Source organism: Microtus oregoni, unplaced genomic scaffold (assembly GCF_018167655.1).
Source record: "Microtus oregoni isolate MIOR12 unplaced genomic scaffold, Mior012 000015F_ref0000493, whole genome shotgun sequence".
Lineage (NCBI taxonomy): Eukaryota > Metazoa > Chordata > Mammalia > Rodentia > Cricetidae > Microtus > Microtus oregoni.
In genome coordinates, this window is record NW_024543074.1 from 47,229,337 (window position 1) to 47,248,857 (window position 19,521).

The window sequence follows — 19,521 nt, forward strand, 5'->3', positions numbered from 1 at the left end:
CTACGGAGCTTTTATAAACTTTATCACATTATTCACACTTTTGCGGTAAGCATGCCTGTGTGTCCAGCCACACAGAAGTGTAGCACTTATAATCTACTGTTTAGATAAACAACCCATTTTTCAGAAATGTACACCTACCAGTAAGCAAAGCATGACGGTATTCGATTTTTGTCTTTGCCCTGAGTGCACTGTATGTATATCAGAAACAGATTACATATGTGTGTGTCAGAATCTATTGAATAAAAATCAACTTGCAACATACAGCAGTTTCATTGGCAGCAATTTGCCAAGAAGTCCCAGTTTCCTTGATGGCCAGGTGAAGCTAACACAAGTTCTCTCTGTCTCTGTCTCTGTCTCTCCCCCCCCCCCCGTGTGTGTGTGTGTGTGTGTGTGCTGCATTGCATTCAGAACAAAGGCCTCTTCCTCTATCATTCTCAGCTTGATTGATTGATTGATTGACTGAATGATTGATTGATTGTAAACCTCGGAGCTCCAGGTTTCAGCCAGCCTGCCTTTTTGTTTTAATCTTGTAATACCCTCGGAGTCTAAAGCAATATATAATTCTTTGCACAGGTCAGTGTCTACTCTCTATCCCACTAAAAAGCACTGCAAACCAAATGATGTTCCCTTTTGTTCTCTAGTTTATTTCAAAAGCCTTACAACGCAATACGATTTCAAGTAACTGCGGGAGAAGTGGGTCTTTTCGGGACGGTGTCGGCTGGCCTCACTACCATTCAAACAAATGCAATTACGATGCTTTCCACATCCAAGACACCACAGAGCTGCTGAACTCGGGGCCCTTTGCAGGGCCTCCACTGCAGTTGCGCACCAGAGCGACAGAGCCGGTCAACTTCAAATCCCACAAACCCTGGGTCCCGGAGTGGACTACATTTCCCAAAGGCCTGCGCGTCCTCAGTCCTCGAACCCCCTCCCCAGCCCCGCCTCCCCTGTGAGTTTCAACCGGCTGCTGGGCTTCTGAAAGGCTGGCTAAGAGGCTCGGGGCCGAGCTCTCCGGGTCTGAGTCTCCACGCGTGGCTCGGAGCCTTCATGAGGCGTGGCGGGAGCCAGAGGGAGGTGAGCGGCGTGGCCAGGCTGGAGGACATGGAGGCCTATGGCGGTCCCAGCTTGGGCTGCCCTGAGCCACTGGTCCCCTTTCTGGGGTTTTCTCTAGGGTTCTGGAAATTGACCCTTTGACATCTGCGCTGTTGGGTGGGCAGCACGTGGAGTGGAGGAACACTGTCCTGGGCCTGTGTCAGATCTGAGCACTTGGAAACCGGTGCGTCCTCACTGTGACTCTGGCCTCGGTTTCCTAACCTGAAGGGGCCGGGCAGTGCCAGCTGAGCTGTGTTGAACAGTGATGCCTGGCACGTGGGGGCGCAGTGAGTCCCCTCTATGATGGAGTCCATTGTCGCCTGAGCCTTCTCTGATGCCCATCCCCAGCTCCTACTTCTCTCTCTGGAGGCAGGAGAGCCAGGCTCAGCTGATGCTGATAGGACACATTCGGACATGGTGCTTCTGAGGGTGCAAAGTAGTCCGACTTTTTTCTTCCCTCAGATCACATTTTTGGAGTACTGTACCCATCCTTAAGGAAAGCCCAGAAAGAGATCATGGCTCCAGAGCAAAGGGAAGGGAAGTCTCAGGTGAGCGCGTTGCCATCTCAGTTCTTAGTAGAAGGTGGGTTTTGTATGATTTTGTTTTTCCTTTCTAACTGAAGCCCTGTATCCAGGATTTGGTGCCCATGGAGGAGCTGGTCCTTCTTCGTGGGTGGTTTATGTAGCGAGCACACCCCGTGCTCACAGTTGTCTGGCCTCGCTGTTGGCTGACCCCAGTCTGCTGTGTACCTACTAAATTGACAGTGACATACAAGTGCCCTTTTGTTTTGTTTTTGTTTTTCAAGACAGGGTTTCTCTGAAGCTTTGGAGCCTGTCCTGGAACTAGATCTTGTAGATCAGGCTGGCCTCGAACTCACAGAGATCCTCCTGCCTCTGCCTCCAAAGTGCTGGAATTAAAGGCGTGTGCCACTCCGCCCAGCTGCAAGTGCCCTCTTATCATTAGGGACACATCTGGGGAAAGTCCTTCTGGTCTGCCTCCTTCCTTCGTGTATGCTTCTCTCAGCCCTCACTAAGAGTGCTCATCTATTTCTTTTTGCCCTTGAAAATACTTACGATGCCCTCTCAGCCTTCTCCAGGCCATATCCCCCCCCCCCTCACTCTTTGGAACCTAAGTTTCGATTGTAGCATTTGTGTGAAAACTAATCGTGACCTGCCATTTTAAGGTGCAGGAATTTAAGAGATGCCCCCACCTAGATGAGACACCATGTGGACAAAGGAAAGCCATACTGCAGGGGACACAGTTTCAGGAGCGTGACTCTGAAAGCAGGGAGACAACTTCTCAAGGAGCCATGAAGAAAATCAGTGAGCACAGGGGTCAGGAAATGGGGTGCTCAAGACAGCTGAATTTTAACTCATCCCCTCTATTACCATTTGTGGGCCTTGAGAAAGTAAGTCTAACTTTCTGTGCCTCAGTTTCCTCACCAAGAAAATAAAAATAACAACCCTTGTCCTCTTCTAGAATAGGTCAGAGAATGGCATAGTTAGTTTGTGAAAGGTGTTTAGATCAGGCCAGGCTCATAGTGATGACTCAGCTTCAGTTACCCTGGAACCAGACTACACTGTATTAACAATACAGGTTATCTTTGGACCCAGAAGGGGCTGGGATTTGGGTAGCTCCGTTTCCATAAGCCTTCATTCACATTCCATCTAGGAGAGTCAAGTTTTGTTCATGTACTGAATCTTCATCCCTGTGTGTGTATGTGAACCATGTCCCACATCTCGCTTATCTTCTCCCCATGTCAATACTACAGTAAAAACAAAAACAGAAATCCTCAGGGTCCAGAAGTTTAAGACCAAGGAAAGAACAGAGTAGGTCCTGTGTTCACGTGAGATATCTTCAGTTGTGGTGCTGCTATCAGTGGTTTTTGCAGCTGCTGACCTCACATTCTTGTCTCTGAAGCGGGGCTTGAAGCAGGAGATTGTGTACAGGCTTACCAGTCTATCTACACAGCTTTTTTGCAATGTTGAAATTATTTTATGCATGTTCCTATTCACTGATTAGAGCAGAAATTCTTTAAAAGCAAAGACCATCCTTTGTATTCTCTCCATAATAAATTATTTTTCCTCTATAGGCATTGCATGCATGGGGAAATTAAGGGTAAAGAATCTTGCTGTCCATGGTGGTGCACATCTTTAATCCCAGTACTAGGGAGGCAGAGGCCAGCCTGATCTAACATCGATTTCCAGTTCCATCCAGAGCTATATAGACACTATCTCAAAAACAAAATAAAAAACTCAAAAGAACCTTTATCAGAAAAACTAATGGCCACACTCCCTGCACACACAGCCATGCTGTGCACTAATGGCCACACCACTCCCTGCACACACAGCCACGATGCGCACTAATGGCCACACTCCCTGCACACACAGCCATGCTGTGCACTAATGGCCACACTCCCTGCACACACAGCCATGCTGTGCACTAATGGCCACACTCCCTGCACACACAGCCATGCTGTGCACTATTGCCACACTCCCTGCACACACAGCCATGCTGTGCACTAATGGCCACACTCCCTGCACACACAGCCATGCTGTGCACTAATGGCCACACTCCCTGCACACACAGCCATGCTGTGCACTAATGGCCACACTCCCTGCACACACAGCCACGATGCGCACTAATGGCCACACTCCCTGCACACACAGCCACAATGCGCACTAATGGCCACACTCCCTGCACACACAGCCATGCTGTACACTAATGGCCACACTCCCTGCACACACAGCCATGCTGTGCACTAATGGCCACACTCCCTGCACACACAGCCATGCTGTGCACTAATGGCCACACTCCCTGCACACACAGCCACGATGCGCACTAATGACCATACTCCCTGTACATACAGCCATGCTGTGCACTATGGCCACACTCCCTGCACACACAGCCACGATGTGCACTAATGGCCACACTCCCTGCACACACAGCCATGCTGTGCACTATTGCCACACTCCCTGCACACACAGCCATGCTGTGCACTAATGGCCACACTCCCTGCACACACAGCCATGCTGTGCACTAATGGCCACACTCCCTGCACACACAGCCATGCTGTGCACTAATGGCCACACTCCCTGCACACACAGCCATGCTGTGCACTAATGGCCACACTCCCTGCACACACAGCCATGCTGTGCACTAATGGCCACACTCCCTGCACACACAGCATGCTGTGCACTAATGGCCACACTCCCTGCACACACAGCCACGATGTGCACTAATGGCCACACTCCCTGCACACACAGCCATGCTGTACACTAATGGCCACACTCCCTGCACACACAGCCATGCTGTGCACTAATGGCCACACTCCCTGCACACACAGCCATGCCGTACACTAATGACCATACTCCCTGCACACACAGCCATGCTGTGCACTATGGCCACACTCCCTGCACACACAGCCATGTTGTGCACTAATGGCCACACTCCCTGCACACACAGCCATGCTGTGCACTATGGCCACACTCCCTGCACACACAGCCATGCTGTGCACTAATGGCCACACTCCCTGCACACACAGCCATGCTGTGCACTAATGGCCACACTCCCTGCACACACAGCCATGCTGTGCACTAATGGCCACACTCCCTGCACACACAGCCAGATTCCTCCCCGCTGCCTCTCTTTGTGTACGAGTCACTGGTTGATCATTAAATGGGTGATCCGGCCCCTTTAGAACCTTCAGTGACATCAGCAGCATTTCACGATGGCCCGTCCACCTTCCACCCTGTCATCTCCCTCATGCTGTATGAGGAGCATACAGCATACAGCAACTCTCTGGTCCTAGAGTTGGAATGGCTTTCCCTCACAGGCGTCAGTGACGTTCGAGGATGTGGCCGTGCTCTTTACTCGGGATGAGTGGAAGAAGCTGGACCACTCTCAGAGAAGCCTGTACCGGGAGGTGATGCTGGAGAACTACAGCAACCTGGCCTCCCTGGGTAAGGGCGTTCCCTGTGGGCGTAGATTCAGAATGAGACCTAGCACCGCCTCCCATGAATGAAAGCTGTGGTTATTAAAACACCCTAACTGGGTGTTGCTGTAGGGCTGTACAGATCAGATCTCTATAAATACTAGAACTGTTTGCCACTTGCAGGTGTTTAAGTGCCCAAAATAAGAGCACAAAGGGGGCTGATACTGTCTGTAGTTTGACAGTAGAAATCCTTTTCAGGGTTGAAACTGCATTTTCTTATTATATTTATTCTGTGCGGCCTGTAAGCAGATGTCCCTCAACCCTCCTTCTCTACCTATCTTTTGCCTCTCCCACTTCCTCTTTTGCAGTCAGATCAATGCTGTATACTTTATCTTTGAAAAGAGATAAAATTGTGTTTTCCTGCTGAAACAGGCTACTTGACACCTAATCTTTTTCACAGATACCTGCTTAGATGTTTTCATTCTGCCTGTATACCCAATGTTCCTTTTCTAGAACTGCCTGCTTATTGTGTTTCCATAATGTACAGTTAGTTCTGCCAGTCACCTCCTATGAGCTACTTGGCCTCTGCTCAACTCATCCCATCAGATGACAGGCAACAGCCTAAGTACCCTGTAAAAGTGTTCTATGTCATCTCCTGAGCTTCCCACACAAATATACAATGCTTGTTCATGTTAAAACAAAACTATAAGCCTTTTTATTGTTAATTTTGTTTGTGATCAGGATTTCCATTTACCAAACCAAAAATGATCTCCGTGTTGCAGCAAGGAGAAGAACCCTGGAAAGTAGAGAAAGAAAGTCATGGCGACTCCTCTCTTGGTGAGTGGGTGGTCCTGAGTACCCCAGAATCTCTACAAAATCAGAACAGAAGGTAACCTCAGTGACTGGAGACTGCCCTAGAGCAGCGGGTTCTTTAGTAACAGGGCTGTTAAGGGGGAGGACCAAGGATGAGAAGATAAAGAAGATAGGAAAACTGGGTCAGGAATGTCTATGCAAGCAAGTTTATTAAGAAGTACAGGATCTTATATTCTATTTGTGGTGGGGATGGGAGAGTCAGCAGAAAGCTCTCACACAGTGGGACGATGCCAGCAGGAAGCTAATCAAGCAATGTTGCACAAAGGGAACACAGAATACCTTAAACAAATGTCACAGACTGAGCCCATGGCAGCCTGGGGACTGCTAACCACAGCTCTTTGGTGTTAGAAGAGTTGCGTACTCATGATCTGAAGCTGAGGCTCCCCCAAAGCCCTGCCTGCAGGCCATTACTAACTCTGCCAAGTATGTTTCCTCTCCATACACCAGTGCCTCAGAGAAAGCCTTGGATCAGCCTATTCTCAACAGATTTCTTCAGGCACTTGATCCTCAAGGACTGATAGGAAATGAGTATCTCAAAATCTCTTATTCTTCCTGAGGAGGCTGTGTTTCATGCACAATAATTCAGAATACTTAAGGATATATTGAAAGAAATTCTTTCTGGCTGTGCAGAGTATTATAAAAAGAAAAGACAAAGAGAATGAGCTTGGGAGACCTCACAGTGTTTTGGTATAGTTTTGAAAGATTTGTACTGTCCTCTGGTTAATAGGAATATCTAAGAAGTTTAAGGAGATTTTTATAATCCCTTATATTTTAGTGGGGAAAACAGGTCTGGTGCAGAAATAAATACACAACTAAAGAAGCTCTGACGTATCCCCACTCTGGCTTGTATCACCCTGCTTAAGATGAAAGAACACACTGATGTGGACAGAGCTCCAAGACAGGCTGAGGAGTGAAAAGGCTGCAGAGCTCTGTGAAGATGTGGCACCATCTCCGCTCAAGAAAACGTGTTGTTTGCATGAGTGATACCTGTACAGGCAGGGAGCCATGGAAAGCAGTAGTTACTTTTGGAATGCATCTGTAAAGAGGGACTTTATTCTGATGTGTAGTTTCTTTCACAGAGACTGTTAACATTCATGAAGTCCTTATGTGATTGGAATTCAATAAGACTGGCTATTTTGGAAGCATTAGGAGGACAGATGCAAAGTGAGGCCAAGCTAGAGGTGGAAGCTTCCTGGAGCCACTTCAGGAGATGAGTAGGGGAGGGAGAGGCTGCTTCAGGAATGAGGGAAGTGAGACGGTGTCTGCTGGGTGAGAGCATAGGAGTTTTCTGTGGTTTCCAGTTGAAGTACTTGGATAGTTGTTCGCCCATAGGTAGTTGTCTAAGGTAAGACAAATGTAGTTGGGATCCACATGAGAGGTTAAAACCCCTCCTAGACACATGAAAGTGGAATTTGTAGCCTTGAGTTGACTACAGAGGGCAGAATTCCAGGAACGCCATTGCACCATGTTTAAGAGAAAGGAATCAGAAATGAGGAAAAAGAAATGGAAGAGGTGGATGTTTTGGCAGCTGAGTTGAGAGCAGGACTCCCAGCTTGGCCCTACCATCTGGCCATGTCCTTATCTAAATAAGCTGGATATAAGCAAGGCAGCATCAGGCAGGATGGGACCTGGTCCTGCTCTTGTGCAATCCAGTGGGGACAATGAGAGTGAAGATGCCAAGCACACACAGGACACAGAATGACGGTCACTTTAGACACGGGAAGTCTAGTGAGGACTAGGGAGCAAAGACACAAAGTGCTGTGAGAGTGTAGGCTAGGAGCTCCATGATCATGTGGCCAGTCTAGGAATTGTCTAGTAATGGTCAGAAGGGAGCCACTGTTGACCCAGGAGAATGGTAGGAGAAGCCAGGAGACAGCAGTCGGACTAGATCCTGCTGCGGCCCATCAAAGTATTTGACCCGAGGATTTGAGAGTCTTATACAGGACTGAGGAGTCATAAGCAGCCTGGAGCTGGGCCCAGCCCCCCATTTCCCTTCGGAGAACAGCCCCCTTAAATGAGCTTTGTTCATTCCAGTTGTTTAGCTCTCGTATACTATTTTATAAAGTAGTATTTTCCATTTTTCCTTCTTGTTAGTATCTTTAGGCATATAGTATTTATTTAGGTATCATTAATATTCTTCCTATAAATTTAGTCTTAGCTAATCATACCCATCACCAGCAATTTTTTTTTTCTTTCAGGATGCAACAGCATTCTTCAAACCACAAAATCAACTCAAACTAAAGATTCATCATTTCAGGGATTAATGAAGAAACAACTCAAAAGAGACAAGTCCTGGGACTTCACTTCAGGAAATTTCTGCAGATCTGGCAACGGTTTTAAAAAGCAGGACAAAAATGAAAGCTTACAAATAATTCCAGTCACCCATACGAAAATCCTTACTGTAGATAAAAGCCATAAGAATTTTGAATTTGGTCCAAACATCGACCTGAAGTCAGTTGGTAAACGAAAGATCGCTAGGGAAAAAACACAAAGAAATAGCCTCAAGAAAAATTCAAATTCACTTAATCAACCAAAAATCAAGACTGCAGAGAAACGCTATAAATGTAGTACTTGTGAAAAAGCCTTCATGCACAACTCATCCCTTCGGAAACATCTGAAAAACCATACGGGAGAGAGATTATTTCAGTGTAGAGATTGTTTGAAAGCTTTCAGCCAAAGTTCTGCTCTTATTCAACATCAAAGGACTCACACTGGAGAGAAACCCTACATATGTAAAGAGTGTGGGAAAGCCTTCAGCCATAGTGCGTCCCTTTGTAAGCACCTAAGAACTCATACTCTGGAGAAGTCTTACACATGCAAAGAATGCGGAAAATCTTTTAGCAGGAGGTCTGGCCTTTTTCTGCATCAAAAAATCCATGCCCGAGAAAATCCTCATAAATATAACCCAGGTAGGAAGGTATCCACTTCCCTTTCAGGATATCAGAAAATCCATTCCAGAAAGAAGACCTACTTGTGTAACGAGTGTGGCAACACCTTTAAGTCTAGCTCATCCCTTCGCTATCATCAGAGAATCCACACCGGAGAGAAACCTTTCAAATGTAGCGAATGTGGCAGAGCCTTCAGTCAGAGCGCTTCACTTATTCAACATGAAAGAATTCACACTGGAGAAAGGCCCTACAGGTGTAATGAATGCGGAAAAGGCTTCACTTCTATCTCAAGACTCAACAGACACCGAATAATTCACACTGGGGAGAAATTGTATAATTGTAATGAATGTGGCAAGGCCTTAAGTTCCCATTCAACTCTTATTATTCATGAGAGAATTCACACTGGAGAGAAACCATGTAAATGTAAAGTCTGTGGGAAAGCCTTCAGACAGAGTTCAGCTCTCATCCAGCATCAGAGAATGCACACTGGAGAGAGACCTTATAAATGTAATGAGTGTGGGAAGACATTCAGGTGCAATTCATCCCTCAGTAACCATCAGCGAATTCATACTGGGGAGAAGCCGTACCGATGCCAGGAATGTGGGATGTCATTTGGTCAAAGTGCAGCTCTTATTCAGCACCAGAGAATTCACACAGGAGAGAAGCCCTTTAAGTGTAATACATGTGGGAAGAGTTTTAGACAGAGCTCCTCCCTTATTGCACACCAGCGAATCCACACTGGAGAGAAGCCCTATGAATGCAGTGCATGTGGGAAGCTCTTCAGCCAGAGATCCTCCCTTACCAATCACTACAAAATTCATATTGAAGAGGACTCCTTGAACACAGATTTGCATGAGTAAAAGCAATTAACCAAAGTTCTTCAGAATATATACTTCATATTGGCTTAATAAATATAATGAATATGAGGAAACTTTCAATTTAGTCCTAGGAGATTAAAATTACAAGGATAAACCTTGGCTATATAATAATTGAGAAAGTTTTCCTACCTTCCAGTCACCTTTTAAGAACAGATACTTTAAAGTTACAAACATTAGCACTGACCTTTTCTAAGGTAAAAGGAACACTCTTATTTTGTCCATATAATATATAATATGTGCAATATATAAACCCTAGAAAAATCTGAGTTTAGGAGTGCTGTGTTGCTGTTATTAGCAAAAGAAGTATCAGCTATGAGCATATTTACTACAACTAATATTTTAATAGGGAATAACTAAAATACATGCATTTTTAAAGCAAGGGACCAATCTTAAAAAAAAAACTACCTCACAATGTCTGAAATTTTCCTTTTCCTATGTTATTGTCAAACTGCATGATTTTTATTAAAGAGAAAGAAAAAATTTTGTGCTTCTAATTTTCTAACTTCCCTACAAACCTCCCACACTTAATATTCATATTCTAATTTTGTGCTGTGAATTATTTTCCTTCGTTGTCTTGACTCATTAGTTATTAAGCCATGCCCTGCATGGTAGCAGTAAATCTTGACATAGTTGCATTGGAACAAACCGGCTAAACTGCCGAAATGAGCTGTGGGAGCTATTAAAGACATCTGACAGAACTGGCTCACATGCACACCACACACCTGCACCTCCAAACATGCCCGCCACACACGGACACACAAAGGACAAAATTGCATTTTCCAGTGCCAATATATAGACATAATTGATTTTTACATATTTGCCTTATTTAAGTAACCTAGTTTATTTATGTGTGCATGCGAATTTCTAATAGTGTATTTGTAGGTTCTTGGCACTCACAATCATGCTATCTACAAAGACCATTTTTTCTCTTACCAGTGTCTTATTTTTCTTAAAATGTGCCACTACCTATATATCATTTTAGTTTTTCTTATCTGATGACAGTGTCTTTTATTTATTTTCCTTATTTAGGCCCTATACAACATAGTGCCATACAATAAAAATAACAATACTTTCCCATTTAACATACTAGCTTCGGTTTGTGGATGCTTGTTCTGAAACTGACTGAACAGCCCTTGTGCTGAGTTTTGTCATAAAGGAGTAGCATTTTGTTGCATCCACTTTGTGCATTGACTAAACATGATAGTTTTCCTCTTCGTTGTTTTAAGAATAACAGTTTCTGATTCTCACCACTACCAGGGTCTTAGAACAATCCAGGCTGGCCTAGATGTCAACTATGCAGCTATCTTCCTCTTTCAGCCTCCTAAATGTAGTACAGGCATGCACCACTGCACCCAGCAATTGTCCTAATTTTGATGGTGTATGGGTAAAATAAATTCTTATTGGCCATGCTGTATCATAATGTGTGTTTGTGTGTAAGTCAGGTTTCTTCCTTAGTAAGTAGAAGCCCAACTGAAGTAACCAGGAGTGTCTTCTATAAACTTAGAGCAGAAAGAAAGTAAACTTATTTTTATTTTATGTATATGAGTATTTTTGCCTGCATGTATGTAAATGTACCATGTGTGCAGCTTCCAAAACCATAAGAGGACATCTGAAAACCTAGAACTAGAATTATAGTTGTGAGCTACCATGTAGGGGCTGAGAACTGTTATGGGATAGTCTTTTTGTACAATGTACAGATGTATCTCTGCCAAGGCACCTGATTGGTTTAATAAAGAGCTGAATGGCCAATAGCTAGGCAAGAGAGGGTAGACAGGGCTTCCAGAGAGAGAAGGATTCTGGGAGGAATCTGAGGTATGGAAAATTCATCAGTGAAACTCTGGGTACAGGGCAGGGAGTCAGACATATAGTGTGGAGGAGAGGTAATGAGCAACGTGGCAGAACATAGATTAATATAAACAGGTTAATTTAAGTTATAAGAATTAGCTAGGAACAAGCCTAAGCTAAGGATTTTAAGTCTCTGGCTCATTATTTGGGTGCTGGACATCCAAAGAATGTCCATCCACAGGGAACCAAATCCAGATCCTCTGCAAAAGCAGCCAGTGCTCTAACCCCAGAAATTTTTAGCATCCATATCTAGATAGAACAGTAACAACACCTGGACAAGAAGGGGAAACTTCCGTAACTCCAGTTCCAGAACATCTGACTCTGTCATAACATCTACAGGCCTGCATCAGGCACACATACACACATGTAGGAAAAACACTGATACACATAAAAGTAAAGAACACTACCAAAAAAAAAAGGCTCAGGGTAAAGGAGTAAGTCACAAAACAGTCCCACACCTGTTTGGAATTATGATTAATAAAAGGGTTATTTATTTAAAGGGGAAAACTTACAGATCACCGTCCTAGACAACAGCCCTCTGCACGACCAGGAAAAGAGTCTCTTAGCTGGAAGCGGAGTCCGAAGCAAAAGAGAGAGAGAGAGAGAGAGAGAGAGAGAGAGCGCACACACACACACACACACACACACACACACACACACACACACGGGCTACCGTTGCTTTTTCAAGCCAAAGAGACCACACCCAAGTGGGCTGGTATTGGCTGAAGGAGTGGAAGGAGCTCCTGTAGCACCAGAGGAAGTGTGGATCATTCTAGCATCCTTAGGAACAGTGGGAGACAGCCTTTCTAGTATAGAGGGTTCCTGATAATGGAAATTAGGAAATTAATGCTTGAAATGAAAGCCGAAGTTAAGCCATTAGATATCTTGAGTGATATCTGTAGTTTAAAGCTGTAAGACATGATCATGAAAATAAAATGGCTAACTTGAAGACTGTTTTAGGAAGTGAAGTAATAAGGGCGGCAGGGCTGCGTCCCCAACACCCCAGCCGCCTGCCCGGCTAGCTTATGCCCCGAAATAATTACATGGACACTGTATTCTTTTAAACACCGCTTGGCTCATTTCTATCTAACCTCATCTAGGCTAATTCTCACATATTAATTTAGCCCATTTCTAATCATCTGTGTTGCGCCCCTAGGTGCGCTTACCGGGAAGATTCTAGCCTATGTCCATCCTGGGTCGGAGCTTCATAACGTGCGTCTGCCCAGGAGCCAGGAGGATGGCGTCTCTCTCAGGCGTCTGCTCCCGAGAGGAGGGCTGTCGAGTCTCTGAGCTCACTTCCTCTTCCTCCCAGCTTTCTGTTCTGTTTACTCCTCCCACCTATCCTCTAACCAATAAAATGGGCCAAGGCAGTTCCTTTATTAGCCAATGACCTTCCTCCATCAAGGAAGAACTTCTAAAAACAAACAGTTCAAAGGTTATTTCTGGATTGAAAAATTGCCTCTCACTGAAGTTTGGGAGCCTGAAAAAAGTTCTTTATTAGCAGTAAAAATTCTAGTTCTATTGTTAGAACTGGACAATTGTCCAGATATTTTTCTGTAGTCAGATCTTTTCATTGGGATCACTAGCTACTCAACGACACAGAAACTATTGTTATAAAAGATCAGACAATAGCTTAGGCTTGTTACTAACTGGCTATTACAACATAAGTTAGCCCATATCTCTTAATCTATGTTCTTTTATGTGGCTTGGTTAGTTTTACTCTGTACTCCCCATGCTGACAACCCACTTTCTTCTTCCCAGAGCTCTCTCTGCCCAGATGTCCATGCTATACCACCTGCCTAGCTATTGGCCTTTTAGATTTTTAATAAATCAATCACAATGACATATGTTTACACAGTGTAAAGGAATATTCCATAGCATTTCCCCCTTTTGTCTACATAAAAAGAAAGGTTTTAACTCTAACACAGTAAAACTATATACAATAAGAACAATTATTAGGTAAGAATTGCATTTATAATGTCCAATCCATTTGCATTTGGTAAAATCAGAGAAAATATTTTATTGTCTATCCTATCCTAGTGAGTCTAAAGTTTTGTACCTAATTTTCTTTTTATCCCAACTTGTACACCAACCCCAAACTGTTTTTAGAACTCAAAAAATTTTTAGATAAACAATTTAAGCTTTTATGTCTCTCAACCTTATATACTTTTGTGAGTTTTTTTCTAAATTTGGTAACAAAGAAAACTATAGCTATCTAGTCTTCAATCCCCATCAGAGACCCAAGAAGGATAAAATATCACCTGAATAAACAGGAAGTATAGTGTAAGCCACTTCTAAATTTAAGAAATGACAGAGATATCTGGCTGCCTGGACAGCCACCCCAAGATTCCTCTGTAACATTGGGGCATCCATCTTTGGCCTACAGGCCTAGAATATCTGACAGACTTTTCTGTGAAGCAGGAATTTTGAAGGGATGTCCTATCCTGTTTTGTCAAACTTTGGCAGTCACTTTCTTTATGTCTTTCTTGTCCATTTTCGACAGTATACTGTCAGCAGTTGGGGCAAGGGCAGTTTCTTACCCAAATAGCTAGTTTTTGCTGCTGTGTAATTTTCTGTATACTGTGAATATGTATTACTCTCATTGGTTAATAAAAAGCTGACAGGATAGTAGCTATAGCATGAATGCTAATTTGTATTAATAACAAGTCAGATATGGGGGTTAATGCTGAAGATCAAAGAAGCAGAGCACCAGTCACTAGAGAGTTCTTTGGCCTCTACCAGTGCTCAGACTGAAGGGGCAATCCTGTCCTCAGACTTCATCTCCAGACTGCATCTGTCTCCACCAAAACTCAGACTGTACTGAGCTCCTGTCTCCTCCTACCTTATATTCCTCTTTCTGTCCAGCCATATCAATCCTGTCTCCAGTTCCCCAATGCTGGGATTAAAGGTGTAGGATCCCAGGTGCTGGGATCACCTTTGTGTGAGCTCTGTTTCTCTTTTAGATAGATTCAATCTAGTGTAGCCCAGGGTAACCTTGAACTAACAGAGATCCCTCTGCCTCTGTCTCCCAAGTCCTGGGATTAAAGATATGTCCCACTACTCCCTGGCCTCTAGTGTCTTAGCTCTGCACCCTGATCTTCAGCCAAGCTTTATTGTTAAAACAAAGAAAACATCACTACAGGTAGATGGGAAAACCAAATTGAGAATGATGGGAAGAAGGAGGAGGAAGTCAGGAGAGATGCGAGTCAACTGTCCAGGAAACAAGAAATGCTAGAGGACAGGTAAAGCCACAAGCCATGTAGTGATACATAGATTAATAGAAATGGGTAGATTTAAATTGTAGGAACTAGTTAGGAACAAGCCTGAGCTATTGGTCAAGCATTTATAATTCATATAAACTTCTGTGTAGTAATTTGGGGAGTGACTGCTGAGTATTTGGGAATAGGCAATCAGGACAGAAAATGTCCACTTACATTTTGCCACAAAGAAAGCAAAATCCATATGGAGATTCTTTGAGGCCCATCATCTTCTCTGAAGTAGACTGGTGCTGCCAGGAGCAGACATGTCCCATTGTAATGAAAAGACATGTGTTATTAAAACATCTTTTTTTTTTTTTTTGATTTTCGAGACAGGGTTTCTCCGTAGCTTTTTGGTTCCTGTCCTGGAACTAGCTCTTCTAGACCAGGCTGGCCTCGAACTCATAGAGATCCGCCTGCCTCTGCCTCCCGAGTGCTGGGATTAAAGGCGTGCGGCACCATCGCCCGGCTTTATTAAAACATCTTAAATGCCATATTCTGTAGATCTCTGAAGTGTTTGAAGATCACCCCATCTATTTAAAATATATCTCTATTTGACCTTGAAAACATACCTCACATGATGCAAGTTTGATTGTTATTTGTGACTAAGTAGTAACCTGAATTTTTTTATTACCCTAGTTTGTAATGACTTTCAAGGGCTAGAAATTTATATTATATTGTTAAATGAGCTGCATAGGTGCAATACCTTAAACAACTAGAAACATGTATATGTTCTAACAAAATAACCTTATATTTGTATCAATATACAAAAATCCACACCAATGTAGAATATTTAAGACTAGCAGTTGCTTTATTAATTTAAAAGTAGATTTGATAGTCTACCCTTTTATTCTATCATTTCTATATTCCCCCCTTTTTTTCGGAACAAGATCCCTGAATCTAATCTTTTTTGTTCAGCTTTTTTCCTAACGATTACCAATAACAATTTGTAACCAACCCCCCTAAATGATGAGAAATATTCATAACTCATTAAATGACCGAAGACCACACACCCCACCTCTTAGGAACGTGGCTGTCATGTTCTCTAGATTTCTTCTTGCTGTCTAGGGGTAATGATATCTCTAGGGGACTCTGATAAAATTGGGATAATAATCAAGTCCAAGTCCTGGGAGAGTTAACTATATTATTTGTTGTTCATTCTCTGTGCAATAGGAAAGTGTAAGGCTTATCTGAAGTCCTGACTGTGGTAGTCTGTGAGGCTAAAGTGAAGAATTTTGGATTAATTTCATTGGCAGAAGAAATCTCAAAACAGCCTAGTATAGACTCTGTCACGTGGTTACTAGTGCTAATTCTAATAAAGGTATATAATGAAAAGGAGCAAGCTGAGCAAGAAAAAAATATTTGAGGAGGAAAACAGCATCAGAAAGTGGAATGGAGCCAAGTTCTGTGTTCAAGGAGAAATATTAAGAAAAGGAATAAAGGGAGTGGTGACCTCAGGTTAAGATCCCACCCAGCTAAATTTCCAACTTATGAAAAGGAACTAAAGAAAAGTTTAGAGCAGGATGTGGTGGGTTTTAAGTATTTTTCTTTAAATGACCAACCTCTCCTCTGACGCAAATAATCCCAATCAGACCAAATCAGACCTAATTAAAAGACACCCAGGTTTAATGGATGCCAGCACTCCCAGGTAACCCCAAGAAAACACGAAAAAGGAGAGACCACGTGTTCATTCTCTGGGGAGGAGCAGTTCAAATAGCCTGTGGGAGTGGCTTTAACCTTCCCTGGGGAGGGGGTTACCATTTGGTGGGCTTTCTTGACCCTCCCTGGGGAGAGATCACCATTTGGTGGGCTTTCTCAGAGGTGGAGTTTGGACTGATGCAACTCCCAGGAGAGGGGGCTTTGAAATGGAACTTTCCAACCAACATTCCAAAAATGGATGCCAGGGGTCTGGGGTGAAGCCCGCTAACTAAACAGCAGGGCATACCTTTAATCCCAGCACTGGGAAGGCAGAGAGGCTGGCAGATCTCTGTGAGTTTGAGGCCAGCCTGGTCTACAGAGCAAGTTTCAACACAGCCAAGCTTAGGCCATGAAAGACAGAAAGCTGGTGAGGATGTGATTGAACAAGGGGGCCATGTTTCAGTGCCAACAAGCAGCAGAACTTGGCAGCTGCAGCCATGTGGCTCTGGTTTTAGAGTTAAGGTCAGAAGAAAGGAGTTATGGAATAAAGCCACAGACGCCAGGCATGTGTCAGGGGTGTCCCTGAATGGAGGCCCAGTAGAGAGGCCATTGCATGAAACTATGAATTAAAGCCTGGATTGCCTTAGAGAACCCAAGATGTTAAAGATGCCAGATCTGCTGGGATTCCTATCAAGTTGCTAACAGGGAGTAAAAACAGCCCAAGAGAAAGGAGAGTGTGCAGTCAACAAAGCTGAACAGAGTTGGAGATCTGAAGAGCATTTTTGACATCACATGTAGAGATGTAGAGTCTGAAGTTTGCCCAGCTCGTTTTTGGTCTGGTTTTTACCAAGTATTTCCTCACTATGCTCCTTTCCCTGCATTTTGGAATGATAATGTATATGTGATCTGCTTTTTTATTTGATTTTTACAGGGGGATTACAGTTAAGAGATTGTCATGTATCTCAGAGAAGACTTGGGACTTTGAAACAAGTTTGAGACTGTTACAGACTAAGGGGACTTTTAAAGTTGAGCTGAATTTATTTTTCACATGATGATATGGCTATAAGCCTTTGGGGGCCAGGGAGTGAAATGTGGTGGCTTGAGAGGGAGTGGCCCCTAAAGGGAGTGGCACTATTAGGTGTGGGCTTGTTGTAGGAAGTGTGTCACTGGAGGGGCAGGCTTAGAGGTCTCATTTGCTCAAGCTTCCCTCAGTGCGACTCTCAGTTGACCTTTTGCTGCCTTTCTGTAAAACAGGTACCCAGCACCATGCATGCCTGCGTGCCACCATGCTCCCTGTCATGATGATAATTGACTGAACCTCTGAAACTATAAGCAAGGCACCCCAATTAAATGTTTTCTTTATAAGAGTTGCTATGATTATAGTGTCTCTTCACAGCAACAAAAACCCTAACTAAGACACCGAGTAAGTGCGAGGGCAGTTGTTTTAAGAATATCTCAGAGACTCAAAGAGATCTCTGGCTTCTTTATGTGTTACACCCCCAAGGCGTAAGGAAGACCTTCAAGTAGATAAGGATGTCTTCCTAAAAGTAGGATGGGTAGTACTCTCAGGACTTTCCCGGGGAAGCTTAGAAGCAGTACTCCTGGGAGAAGGCATCAAGGATTCATAAGAAATTTTCCATAAATTCATTATCCCCAAGTTACACAACTATGTATGCATGCAACGCATGAAGATCAAAAACAAGTGGCATGGCGGTCACCATGTGGCTCAGCTTGGCTGGATCTTTGTCAGGCAGCTGTGCCATCCTCATCAGATATGTCTGCACCTTACCTCATCAAAGAATATGATCTAGAGACCAATTCTATTAAATGTGTGGCTACTTTGAAACCAGCATAAAATCATATCTATACACCATTTCCTCCCAATCTTGGAGTAGACTGATTTATATGTGGCATAAAATCATATCTATAAACCATTTCCTCCTAGTCTTGGAGTAGACTGATTTATATGTGTCTATCAGCTTGTTAATTTTCAAAGGTTGTACATTTGTGGTGATGTTTTCTGGTCGGCTTTTCTATCTGTTCCTGAGCAGAGAGAATACGAATAACTTTAGTGGAACTATGCTGGCAGTGCAGGTCTGTGACTTCAGCATTCAGGAAGCCTTGAATCTGTATCAATCATCCTGCCTGATTCCCCACTGCTGAAATTACAGATGCTCACCAGTATGCCTGACTCTGGAACAGATTTTCTTTACTCATAATTGCTTTTTGCTGGGTTATTGTAACATTTCTTGTTAACCCTCAATTTTTTAAAAAGTGTTTATGTATGTATGTATTGTAGGCAGACTTTTCTTTCTCACCTGCCAGTTCCCAAATAACCGACACGGAGATGTGATATTAATTATAAGTGGTTGGCCAATAGCTCAGGCTTGTTGTTAGTTAACTCTCACAATTTAAATTAATCCACTTATATTAATCTACATTTATCACTCATTCATCTTGCACATCCTGTTTTCTTTGTGCCTCACTACCGACTCCTCTGACTCCCCACTTCTTCCCAGTGTCCTTAGTCTGGTTTCCCCACCTAACCTCATCCTGTCCAGCTATTACAGCTTCTTTATTAAAGTGTCACAGCGTAAAGGAATGTTCTACAGTGTATGGTATGTGCATGTGAATGCAGGTGCCCGTGGAGACCAGAGGTATTAGATGCCTTGGCCTTGAAGTTACAGCTGGTTGGAGCAGCCTGATGTGGGGTGCCAAGAACAGAACTCGGGTCTGGCTCAGGAGCAATAAACGCTCTTAACTACTGAGCCATCTCTCAAGCTAAGCCCTCAATTGTGATTTTTTTTCATATTCCCATATTTTTAAATAGTCCAGACAAACTATGGAGAAAGAGCCAGACACTACGACTGAGGACAATAAAGAGATTTCTATTCGGTATGTTGGCTATTATAGGGGCAGCAACTTGCATTAAACAAGAGCTCAACTCTGAACACAAAAAAGTCACCTAGAGATTTGTAGCCAACAGGGGAGAGCATGGTGGACATCAAGGAGGAGCTTTCTGCTAAAAGTATGTCACAGACTTAAGACATAGGGGTGGGGTTTAAAGAATTTGGTCACGTGTAGAGGGTGAGAGACTGAGCGCGTTTTTTTGAGGC

The 19,521-nt window shown here is 43.6% G+C and overlaps 1 protein-coding gene across 1 annotated transcript; it reads left to right on the forward strand.

Annotated features, from left to right (window-relative positions):
* The first annotated feature begins 967 nt into the window (after positions 1 to 967).
* Positions 968 to 10,136, forward strand: LOC121456709 (zinc finger protein 354B). Its single transcript, XM_041665111.1, has 5 exons — positions 968 to 1,074; positions 1,555 to 1,640; positions 4,928 to 5,054; positions 5,768 to 5,863; positions 8,098 to 10,136. The coding sequence occupies exons 2-5, from the start codon at positions 1,608 to 1,610 to the stop codon at positions 9,645 to 9,647; spliced, it is 1,806 nt and encodes a 601-aa protein (XP_041521045.1). The 5' UTR covers positions 968 to 1,074; positions 1,555 to 1,607; the 3' UTR covers positions 9,648 to 10,136.
* Positions 10,137 to 19,521: the final 9,385 nt, after the last annotated feature.